At 33.2% G+C, this 13091-nt stretch overlaps 1 protein-coding gene across 1 annotated transcript; it reads left to right on the plus strand.

Moving 5' to 3' along the window:
* The first annotated feature begins 5542 nt into the window (after positions 1-5542).
* LOC135130900 (cytochrome P450 4C1-like) lies at positions 5543-7572 on the plus strand. The gene is made up of 10 exons (XM_064058353.1): positions 5543-5714; positions 5774-5971; positions 6018-6203; positions 6264-6330; positions 6379-6505; positions 6552-6597; positions 6682-6860; positions 6908-7076; positions 7127-7306; positions 7351-7572. Exons 1-10 carry the CDS (start codon positions 5561-5563, stop codon positions 7515-7517), a joined length of 1473 nt encoding a protein of 490 aa, XP_063914423.1. The 5' UTR covers positions 5543-5560; the 3' UTR covers positions 7518-7572.
* The last annotated feature ends 5519 nt before the right edge of the window (positions 7573-13091 follow it).

A 13091-nucleotide genomic window follows, 5' to 3' on the forward strand; every position in this document is an offset into this window, starting at 1 on the left:
AATTTCTCCCAGTTTTCTCTTTGCACCCAAGTCTCTACTAGCCCCACAACATCAAATTTTCCCACGTAGTCTCAGAACTCCTTTTCCTTTTTTCGCAACCCTTGGACATTTCAAAACAGTACCTTTACCCCTTTTTCTCCTAATTTTGTACCAGCTTCCCTTTTTCCGATTTCCCTATCTACATCCTTTATTTCTTTTCCTTTTCCTTTGCCTTGTTTGCTTCCCTTTTTCCTCGTTTTCTTCTTTCTCTTTTGGCTCTTTACTAAAAATTTTCTGCCTTCTTAAGTCTGCCCTCTTCTTCATTCCATTTAAAATTTCTGCCGTCTACAGTTAACTTTTTATATCCCATTCTAACCATTTTTCCTTTATTTCTCTCTTTTGTTGCCTCTTCTTTTATCTTGTTTTGAATTTTTCTTTCCGTTTTCGTCAGATCATCATTTATGTAAATTGACGACCCTTTTAAGTTCTTCTTGCTTTTCATTACATTTATTTTTTCTTCTCTGTTTTCGAATTCCACTGCATAAACTTTGTCTGCAATTTTGTACGCGCTTTTAACTTTACTCTCTACTTTGACTTTCTCTTCTAAAAATTTTGTCACTTTTCCAATTATCTGCTTCTGCTCTCCTGTTTCTATGTCCAATCCCATAATCACTACTTTATTTATTCTCTTTTTTCTCTCCATTCGATCTAGTTGACTTTCTACTTCACCCACTCTCTTTCCCATTTCTTCCTTAGCTCTCTTCCATTCTTCATACTTATCTCTAATTTCTTGATTTTGCACCTGTAGTTGATCTCTTGTTTGCTTTGATTCTTCTCTTATTCTTTTAAGCTCCTCTTTAAGCCGTGTATTCCATTCCTTCAATAATTGTTTGTTACTATCTCTTATATCATTTCTAATTTGTGTCGCAAGTTTGCTGATCATCTTCTCGACCTCCTCCATCTCTATATCTTCTTGATTTTCCTTCTCTCTCGATTGCAAAGGTGATCTTACTGTTATTTTGCTTCTTTGGAAGACCTGCTCGTTCTCTTCCTAGATCTTTTATTTCATTCACTCTTTCCAAAAGCTTATTATTTATAGCGTAGGTGAATACATAGTTACATAATTTTCTAGAGAATGTTATAATCTTGCACTTGTCATTGTTGAGCATAATATTATTATTAATACAACACTTCGTAGTAACATCCAGGGCTCCTTGGAGCCGATAACAATCTTCAAAGGAACTTATCTTGGAAAAAATTTTTAAATCATCAGCAAAAAGCAGTAGATTCGATGTAGAGAGGGATACTGCAAGATCATTAATTAATAGTAGGAAGAGTATTGGACCAAGATGACTGTCCTGGGGAACTCCGGAAGGTATTAAGAGAGGATCGGATAGAAATCCTTTTAACGAAATTTTTTGAAAACGATTGGTAATATAAGAGAAAATCCATGAGTGAAGTTGACCACAAATACCGAGATACCAAAGTTTTGGATGTTTCTGTACAGTCGAAAAAGTTGTTCACTAATAATTGATTCTAAATCCTTACATAAAGCAGAAATAATCGATATAGGTCGGTTGTTAGTAACTTCAGATTGGTCTCCAGTTTTATGCAGGGGAATCACATAAGATTGTTTCCAAATACTGGGACAAATACCAGTGTCGATAGATTTTCTGTAGAGTAAAATGACAGGCCAGGCTAAGCTACTAGCACACTGATTTAGGAAATAAGGAGGGATTCCATCTGGTCCTGGATTTAAACTAGGTTTTAGACTTAATAGTTTGTTTCGAATCAAGTCAGGATTTAAGTCAATATCATATAAATTAACATTATTCAGAAACAAAGAGGGATTTAATTCAGGGTTATGGTTGTTCACGTTTGAATCATATACAGACTTAAAGTACTTAGCAAACATATTTGTAATCGTTTGGGGATCAGAGGAGTCTTGGTAGTGCATATTTTCGGTACACTAGATTTAGAATTGCGATTTTTGGAATTTACATAGTTAAAGAAGACTTTAGTATTGTTATGAAAGTTATTTTCAACGAAGCATATATAGTTATCGTGGTCTTCTTTTATTGCAGCCTTAGCTAGTCTACGAACTGCTTTAAAATGATTATAATGGGTTACATTCAATGTAGATCTGTATAATGAGAATAATCTACGCTTTTTATTTACAAGTTTAACAGTATTTGGCTTAAACCAAACTGGAAAATGAATATTGAGCTTACTAGTTTTAGGAGTACAGATATCAATAGCCTCATGAACAATGGAGTAGAAAGTTTCAATTGTAGCTTCATTATCTGAATAATGCAAAAGAGAACCCCAATTTATAGATGAAAAATAGTTATTTAAAAAGTGATAATTGGCTTTTTTGAAGTTATAGTACTAACTGATTTAAGGCACAATATTGGAAGTTGCATGATTTGTGGAGAGATTTATACAGAGCATAGGATGAAGGTCATCCACGGTAACTAATCCAAAATCTTCACTATGAACTTCTGTCGACGAAGACTCTGTTAATATTAAGTCAAAAATAACACCGTTTTATTAATCTCATGATTATGCTGAAATAACTCCAATGAGGAGATATTTTTTTCTTTGTCGCTGACCCCTGCCATACAATTTCTTGAATCATTAGTGAAAAATAAATTTGGTAAGTTGTAATCACCTGCGATGCAAATGTTAGCATCAGGATGAAGTCCATCGATGAAATATTGTCCAAGTAAGAGTTTAAATCGGAGTTAGGTGGAATATAGACCGCACCGCATACTATAAAACTTTGAAGATGAAATAGAGACGTGAATAAGCCAATCAAAATATTTATAGAATCGTTGTGGTATTTGTAATTTTATGGTATTAATAAATCAGCAACATTGATAATGTTCCTAGAGCAATTATTTTTTTGCTTGTGGCACCACTGATTCCTCAAGCCCACTGAACCACTTCTTGAGAAGAAATTCTGGCGGCTTCCAAGTCATAAAATTTCCAAAATTGTGTCCTCTGCAGAAAATTCATCGTAGATTTTTGTCAGATTTGGAACTATGCTATGAACATTTGGTTTTAATGACGTTAGCAACTTACTGTTGATGTGGAAGTTCCCGCTGACGGTGCTTTTAGAGTTGAAAATTGTCATTTATTAACTCTGTTGCCAAGTTGCCCTTGATAGCAACTTTGGCCGTATTTAAAGGGGTTGCAGAAAAAATATGGACGATTTAAGCTGATTAGTACAAAAATTTACCACTTCAGACATGTTCTAAGTTTTTTGTTGTCAAAAAAAGTCTGCACATGTTAAGAAAAAAAAAGGCAAAATGTAGCTCAAAGAATACTATGTATATTAAGAAAAAAATAAGCTCCACCCATACCTGCCCTGATCTAAATAATCATGAAGTTTTCATTCGCTGGCAGACCTAGGGGCGGAGCCTAATTGCAAAATCCATATTAAACGTGTTTTAAGTTTCTAACAATAAAAAAATCATTACAATCGAGATGGGGTGGGTGGGCGGGGTTAATATTTTGATTTTTTTTTCTTAATATACACAGTATTCTTTGAATAATACGACACTCAAAAACATGTTTTTAATTATTTGTAAAGAAATAAATATTTTGCAGTTAAGGTCCGCCCTCTTGACGCACGACGAATAAAAAGATCATCACAATTGAGACGGGGCGGGTGGGCGGGCTTATATTTTGTCTTTTTGTTTTAATATGTGTACACTTCTTTTCACAATATGGAACTTAAAACATGTTTAAAATGGAAAATTTGTACAAGGAAATATCGATTTTGCAATTAGGCTCCGCCCCTAGGTCTGCCAACGAATGAAAACTTTATTATTTAGATCAGGGCAGGTATGGGTGTGGCTTAATTTTTTCTTAATATACATAGTATTCTTTGAACACGATACTCAAAAACATGTTTTTAATTTTTCTTAGGGAAATAAGGATTTTGCAGTTAAAATCATCACAATTGAGACCGGGTGGGTGGGCGGGGCTACATTTTGCTTTTTTTTTCTTAACATGTGCAGACTTATTTCGACAATATGAAACTGAAAACATGTTTAAAATGGAAAATTTGTATAAGGAAATATCGATTTTGCAATTAGGCTCCGCCCTATAATTGCAAAATCAATATTTCTTGTTGTGAAAAGATGGCTATGTATATTTAGAAAAAAAGGCAAAATATAAGCCCCGCCCATCCGCCCTATCTCAATTCTGATGATTTTTTTTTATTCGTTGTAAGCCGAGGGGCGGAGATTCATTTTTTTTGCGAGAAATTACAATGTAAGACATTTTTTGAGTATCATTCAAATATGTACATAAAAAAAAATTAAAACCAAAGATGAAGACCCACCCATACCTGCCCTAATCTAAATAGTAATGAAGTTTTCAAAAATTGGCCATTTTAAACGTGTTTTAGGTTTCTAAGAATAAAAATAATCATCACGATGTGGTGACCGAATTTGTTCAAATAAGTCTGCACATGTTAAGAAAAAAAAAGGCAAAATGTAAATGAAAAATTGTGGAATTTTGAAATTGCAAATCCCAAAGGTGAAGCACCGAAAAACAAAACTCGACAAATTAAAAAAATTGCAAATCAAAATATTGAAGAAAGGAAAAATTAAAATTCGAAACACTCAAAGTAAAAACCTGAAAACTGAAAACTCAAAAAGTTGTTAATCGAAAATTGGATTTTTTGAAAAATTACGCAATGGACAATAACAAGAACTTTTGAGATGGATTAAGTTTCTTATTGTCGAAATAAGTCTACACATATTAAGACGAAAAAGACCAAACGTACTCATTGCTCGCACAGCAATGAGTACACCTCCACCCCTAGTTTTTTTAGTAGACATTGGATTACGATCACGACGAAAAACTGTAAATTTTGAATCAAATATTTCACTGTCTGTTATATCACTACACAACCAAGTTTCGGTGAGAACAATTATATCAAAGTCCATATTTAATGACGATAGTCGTAGTCCGGAGTTAGAAATTACTTTTTTGATTTGACGATTTTAGGCATGCCATTGTAATACCGTAGACTAATGTCAGCTTCTAAAGCTTCATCTAGATGTTCCAAGAATTATCCAATACTCGCGCTTGGAGAACGATACAAACATGCAATTAATACTTTCCCAACACCTTCCACATCTAAGCTTATCGCTGCTACCCAAGTCCTGTCAGAATAACCTTCGACCAATTTTTTACATTCATTGGTGAACACAATCATGCCTACCGAAATACTCATGAAATAAATTTACATGCGATTGAGATATTGTATGCCGGCTCGTGTTTTGTGTTGTTTGACATAGTTATATGTATTTATTAACGTCTCCAATTATCACACAAAGTCCCTCAGTATGTCATAAATGCTTCAAAAAACAAATGAAAAATACGTACAAATAATCTGTGAAGGTCCTTGCCCTTTTTGGGACAATAGTAACTTAATATCTCATTGACGTATAATATTTTTTTACATATGCATGAACAAGTTGTGAACACGCATATATAAAACCCCACGTGGAACTTCGTTTTCAAATCTTTAACTGAAACCGTTGTAAGTGAACTTATTTTCGTTATGTTATTCTGGATTTTTTTGAGTTGCGTTATATTTATCATCACTTTGGTCCTTTGGAAAAAAAGACGCTTGCTTTACTACGCTTGGAAAATTCCCGGACCATTTTCACTACCTCTGGTGATCACTGTGCGAATGTTATCTGCAACAAAAAATAGTGAGTTCGTTTTGAAAAATATTAATTATATTAAAAATTAAAGACACGTCACAAAACAGTTTCAGAAGGTTACGAAAACTTTTGTCGAAACATAGATACCTATAGACCCGTCATGAAAGGCTGGGTAGGTTCATGTTTGTATATAGTGACCATGAGACCGACAGACGTAGAAAAAATATTGACAAATTGTCTAAACAAGTCACCTTTCTACGAGAAGCTTAACGATGTAGTGAAAAACACCCTACTAACATCTAAAGGTAGTACATTTTTTGAACGCACAGTAACGACTTGTAAAATTCGCAGTCGACGTCTGGAAAAAGCATCGAAAAATGATCAATCCCTCTTTTAATTTGAAGATTTTAAATTCGTTCCATGATGTGTTTGTGAAATATTCAAGAGAGATTGTGAAGTTCTTGAATGACGCAGAAGGTAGCGAACAGGAGGATTTCGTTTCAGTTGTCTGGGAACAGACATTTGATGCTGCTTTAGGTAAAGGCGAATTTCCTAATATTTAAATTTAATTGTTGTTGTTAAATACAATTTTAACAGAAACCTCAGCAAACGTAAGACCGCATTTGATAAAAGATAGATATAGTGCCATTAGAGCCGCCATGAAGTAAGTCTCTGTTTCTTTGCGAAGGGTTTTTATAAGTTTTGATTTCAGACTTGAAAAGATACTTACACAGAGATTTCATAAGCCTTGGCTTCTCATAGGTTTAATTTGGAAATTATCCAACTTATATAAAGTGCATCAAACGGCTTGCCAAACTTACCGTGCAGTTTTCGAAAAAGTGCGTATTATATTACAAACATTATATTTTTATTTTTAGTTTGTAGATAGTAGCAGAAGCACACAAAGCATATGAGTCTGGGGATAGAAATGGTATGTATTCATAGTCATAAAACATTTACAGTGAACAGGTAAAATTAACACCCTGTCTATGACATATACGTTTTTCTTTTTAAGATGATACGATTCGAAGTAAGCTTTTTCTACCACACTTGATCAAACTAAACCAATCTAAGCAAATTACCCGTGAAGAAATTTTAGAAGAAACCTGTTTAATGATTATGGCAGCAAGCGAAACCACCGCAATCACAGTCAATATGATTTTAACGATTTTAGGAATCTATCCAGACATTCAAGTGAATTACGTAAAAGCTTTGAAACCACGATAAAATAGTTCTTTCAGGAAAAAGTTTACCAGGAACTCGTTTCAGTTTTGCCACACATGGAAAAACATCCAACCTTGGAAGAGATCAGTCGTCTGGAGTATCTAGAACGCGTGATAAAAGAAACAATGAGATTATGTCCTACAGTTCCTTTTATTTTGCGATATGTTGACGAAGACATTAATTGCGGTAAATTAATTTAAAGCATGGATCTTCAAAGATGTGTTTCTTGTTTCCAGATCCTTATGTCTTTCCTGCCGGGTCTAACTTGGTTATTCCTATTGTACATATACACAAGGATCCAGATGTGTGGCCTGAACCGGAAAAATTTGATCCAGATCGCTTTCTCCCTGATGAAATTGCAAAACGGCATCGCTGTTCCTACATTCCTTTCAGTTTTGGTACCAGAAACTGTATAGGTCTGTGTCTGTCTTCAGTTGGATTTTATTTAACTTTGTCTTAGGTTTCAAATTTGGTATGATGTCAGTAACAATAATGCTTGCGACGATCCTGAGACGCTTCAAGGTACAAACTCCTAGTATGAAATCATTGAAGGACATCAAGTGGCAGTATCTCATGATCCTGAAGCCAAAATACAGTCGTTTCGTTTTCGAAAAAAGAATATTTTGATCTGATGTATTTTTCCAAAAGTAAGGGGTTATGTTATTTTGTATATAAATTTGTAGCTACGCTCATTTATTTTATAAAATTTATCCCATTGTGTGGAATCCAATTAATAAACGTATCGCCCAACCATTTAACATTCTACTCTGATGAAGCTTGGTTTCATGTGTGTTCTATTGAGCTTGTGTCAATTTGAATCACAATTATGAGATTTTGTTTTGTAAGTTATGTTAACTCTGAAAATATGACGGATTTTTTCAACATGACGGTGGCACGACACATACAACGTTAGACAATTTGAATTTTTTACGTAATTTCTTTGATGATGCAGTGATAAGTTTACAATCATTTTCTAAGTACCTCCAAGGTCACCAGACTGAGCCCCTCTGGATTATTTTTGTTCGGTCATGTAAAAAACACTATTTTTAAAACTTCCATTCACACCATAGACGAACTGAAACGTTACTATCCAGGTCCATGAAGAGTTGCAAAAAAAATAAAAATGCTTAAAATTTGGTGCAAAGCAACAACGTGGATGATCTAACCAAAATTATACTTATTTTATTGTACGTCAGGTAGTTTTTCACATACTACCTTGGTAAATTTAGAACGAAAGATGCGTAAAAATATTACCCCCCGATAAGCTACAATTCACTCCATTTCCATTATTTCGCTATGAAAATCGATATCATCACTAGAGAGCGGATTTCTAGGTTTAATGCTTTTTGTGAAAAATGTAAGCACTTCAAAACTTTTTTATATCTGTAACTATGATACAATTTGGAGTCATTTGACACATTTTTTTATGCTTATTTGCTTTTTTTTCAATTTTATGCATATTAAAACTTATACGCTTATTTAATGCTTTTTTCGACGAATATGAGTTTTAATGCATATTTTGTTCAAATGCCGGCCTTGTCGGGATGACAAATACTTGTTAGTTAGCCGTTTCGTATCGTATGCATTTTACCTGGACTTGACCATTGAAGTACACTTACTCAAGACCCTTTCTGTGAATAGGTTCCGGTCTTTGGGTAATAAAATTTTATTATAGGATTGGAAAAATACTCCATAGATTTTATGACTTTAAATCCTTACTTCCGCTGATAATGAATTAAAGCTTCTAACCAGATGTTCTTTTTCGGCATTTTGCGGCAAGACCGTTGAAGATTTTCTAGAAAAAAGGATGATTGTACCCAACTACCTACCTTAAAATTTTTCTAATGGAAACTTTTAAGTAAATGAACCGTTTATTTCACAACCATCAGTCTATCGCATCTGTCGTAGTACAGTGTTATACGTGGTTCTCCCTTGTTACATGTTGAGTTCTTTTTGGTAATATTACTAATATTTTAAAAGAATGCCGAAAGTAAAATCGACGCCGGATGAGTGGATAAGGGATTTTCCAGAATTAAAATTAGAAAACAACAAAATATTCTGCAGAGCTTGTGTGAAAACCGTAAGCCCACTATTTTTTTTTATCTATTTTCCTTTGTTAATCCTGTATATGTACGTTGTTTTAGATTCAAAGTGATAAAAAATATAACGTGACGCAACATGTCAGAACGACTCTTCATATAGAAAGGAAGAAAATGTTTGAAGTTTCTAAAATTAAACAGCAGACCATACATGAATCTGTTGCATCTACGTCCACAAAAGATGAGCAGTTTCAGTTTAATTTCGATTTATGTAAAATGATGATCCAGTCCAATATACCTTTAAAAAAATTGGAGAAAGGTCCTCTTCAAGAATTCCTTGAAAAACACTTGAATCGACATATTCCGCTTGAAAGTACTATCCGAAAAAATTATGTAGGCCCAGTGTTTCAGCAAGTTTACAACGAAATTAAACATCGCATTGGAGATAATTATTTATGGTTCGCTGTCGATGAAACAACCGATAGTTGTGGAAGATACGTGGCAAGTTTAATTGTTGGAATCTTAAATGAAAATTTCCCTAGTCGAGGGTATGTAGTAAGTTTGAAAATGTTAGATAAAACAAATGGCAATACGATTTCCAAATTTGTAAATGACAGTCTTACGTCACTATTTTTGCCAAATGCCTTACCGGCGAATAAAATTTTATTGATGATCTCGAATGCAGCTCGTTATATGTTGAAAGCAGGGAATAATCTAAAAATATTGTACCCCAATTTAATTCACTCTGCTTGCATTGCCCACGGTTTAAACAAAGTGGCTGAAGGAATACGTTTGCAGTTTCCTACTGTTAATAAATTAGTGGCAAATGGTAAAAAGATTTTTGTTAAAGCCCCACTAAGAGTGCAACATTTTAAGGAAAAATTTCCAAACATACCATTGCCCCCAGAGCCGATTATAACGAGGTGGGGAACATGGTTACAGGCCACATTTTATTATGACAAATATATCAAAGAATTTGAGGAAGTAGTTAAGGAGTTTAGCGAAGATTCTTCTCAATCGATTAAAGATTGCATAAATATTTTGGAAAACAAAGATTTGCGACAAGATCTAGCTTTTCTAAGAAGCAATTATCAATTCGTATGTGAGGTAATAGAAAAGTTAGAAAAACCCAACATGTTGTTGGTAGATGCCATAAACTTAGTGAAAGAATTTAAACAACAAGCAAATGCAGTTAGGGGTGATATTGGTACTAGAGTATCTCAAAAATTTGACGAAGTGTTAAATAAAAATGTAGGTTTCGGTGTTCTTTCCGACGTTGCTCGTGTTTTACAAGGCCAGAAGGTGGAAAATTTGGAGTTAGATTCAACATTAGTTGCAAAATTCAAATTTGCGCCAACAACGAGTGTGGATGTTGAACGCACATTCTCCAATTTTAAACACATTTTAAATGATCGGCGAAAAAATTTTACAGTGGACAACTTGGAACATATTACAATCATAAATTGTTTTAAAGAAAACTGAAATACGTGTGTAAAATATAAAGTCTAGGATTATTGTAATAATATTTTATCCAAAGTTCTAAGAAGTGTTCTTTGATTTGTAATATGATTATGTTTTTAATGTTTTTTGCTTAAAATAAAACTTTTTTATTGAAAATGTACTTATTTAAGCGCTTATTCTTAATTTTTTTGTGCTTATAAATCCGCTCTCTAATAATGTGGTTCGCCCCCCTTTAAATTCCAACTGTTCCCTAGAATATGCCAAAAGAGCATCTACAGTGAAATATTCGTTTTTTCATTAATTTGCCAAATTTGTCGTTGCAGGACTTTCCGAAACATATAATTTGTAAATAAATCCGTTGGTTTTCGCTTGTCAGATAGTGATGTTTTTAAATTTTGGTCGCCTGTTGATAAAATTATTCGCCACAGTTGATGTTCCCACCTATGAGAAAAAAAAAATTAAAAAATATTTTGCAGCGTATTTTTACTTTAGAGAAAATACGTTCGACTCTCTCATTGTTACTTCTTCGAAAGAAAGATCGGGCCTGTCTTTTCGAAACTGCAATAAACACACCAGAATTTGAAAAAGAAAGAAAAACAAAAAAATTTAGAGTGGATCCAAAGACAGTTTTCATATTAAATCAAATTAAAATGTACAAAAAAAAACAAATATGGTCGGCAATGCATTCGGTACATGTGGAAATTTTACTCATCGAAAGGATTTCCTATTCACTTACTTAAATTGCCATGTAAAACTTAATAAGTAAGAGACAAAGGTCCAGGACACTAAAATAAATGACTAAAATTGAAACCATTAACAAACGTTTCAAATGCATATATAAAACAATGTGTTGAGCTACGAGAAATTGGATTTAAGATTATCAGAAAAACACTTCCAGCAATTCTTCTAAATTCAATTAAATGTGTTACTTATCTTATCATAAATAAATCATTTTAACTCGTATGCAAACGGTGTAATTCTTGTTAACATAATATCACCCAACTTTCTAAGTTCAGCCACAGGCAATACCAAACATGCAATATACTTACATATATTCAGATTATGCTATAAAATTGCAAAGTCGTCACAATGATGCACATTTTTTAAACAAAGTGATAAAATACTCATTAAATAAATTTACATGCGATTGGTGAAAAATTATAATCCATACAAAAACATGAGTAAATAATAATGGTGGAACACTTTATACCAGCTTGTGTTTTGTATTATTTTATATAGTTATATTTAGCGTCTATTAAATTAAGTTTTAACGGAAAAACAAAAATCGCTTCTTAACTTGTTAACATAAATTTAATAACAAAACGAATAAAACATTTAAACAATAGGTAAATCCAATTATTAAATACATAAACTCCCTCAGGACATCATAAAAAGTAGAAAAAATGATGTGTCAAAAAAACAAATGAAAATACAAATAATATGAGAAAGCTACTTTCTGAAACAAAAAGAAAACTTAATAGCTCATTAACGTATACCTACTGCATGCAGTTTAACACTAACGCTAGTATTAACATTTTTAAAATTACTTAGGTATGTTGTGCTGATACATAACTGCGCATAAAACCCTACGTAGGACCTCGTTTTCGAATTTAAATCGATACTAAAACTGTAGTTGAGTCAACTTACTTTTGTTATGGCGTTCCTGAGTTATACCACTTTTGTGATTTTTATCATTATTTTGGTCCTTTGGAAAAAAAGACGGTTGATTTACTACGCTTGGAAAATTCCCGGACCATTTTCAGTACACCTGCTGACCACTGTGGGAGCTTTATTTATAAGAAAAGATAGTGAGAAATATCAGTTACATTAAAAATTAAAACCACTTAACGGAACAAAATTTCAGATGCTTACAAAATTTTATGTCGAATCCTGGATGCCTATAGACCCGTTTCAAAAATCTGGGTAGGTTCACAATTGTACATAGCGACCATGAGACCGGCAGACGTAGAAAAAATTTTGACAAATTGTCTAAACAAGCCAGTTTTCTACGATAATTTTAGCGATGCCACAAAAAATACCATAGTGTCATCAACAGTCGACGTCTGGAAAAACCATCGAAAACTGATTAATCCCTCTTTTAATTTGAAGATTTTAAATTCGTTCCATGATGTATTTGTGAAATATTCAAGAGAGATTGTGGAGTTGTTGAATGAGGTAGAAGGTCGCGAACAAAGGGATTTCGTTTCAGTCATTTGGGGACAGACATTTGATGCCGCTTTAGGTAATAATTAATATTTAAATTAAATTGTTCTTGTGTTGTTGTTAAATACTGTTTAAACAGAAACCTTAACAAACGTAAGACCACATGTGATTAAGGAAAGGTACAATGCCATTAGGGCTACGGTGAAGTAAGTCTGTGTTTTTTGTAAAAAGTTGTTATAAGTGTTGATTTCAGATTCGAAAAGATATTTATGCAGAGATTCTATAAGCCTTGGCTTCACATCGATTTTTTCTGGAAATTATCCAACTTATATAAAATGCATCAAACGGCTTGCCAAACTTATCGTGAAGTTTTCAAAAAAGTGTGTACTATCGTGTTACAATATTTAGATTTTTATTTTTGTGTTTGTAGATATTAGCAGAAGCATACAAAGCATATGAGTTCGAAAAAGGAAACGGTATGTGTTTATAGTCATAAAACATTTACTGTTAAAGGGAGGTACTTCCCCAGTAATAAAAT

This window comes from Zophobas morio, unplaced genomic scaffold, assembly GCF_036711695.1.
Source record: "Zophobas morio isolate AGI-343-1 ecotype UQ-CSIRO unplaced genomic scaffold, CSIRO_AGI_Zmor_V1 ptg000018l, whole genome shotgun sequence".
NCBI lineage: Eukaryota > Metazoa > Arthropoda > Insecta > Coleoptera > Tenebrionidae > Zophobas > Zophobas morio.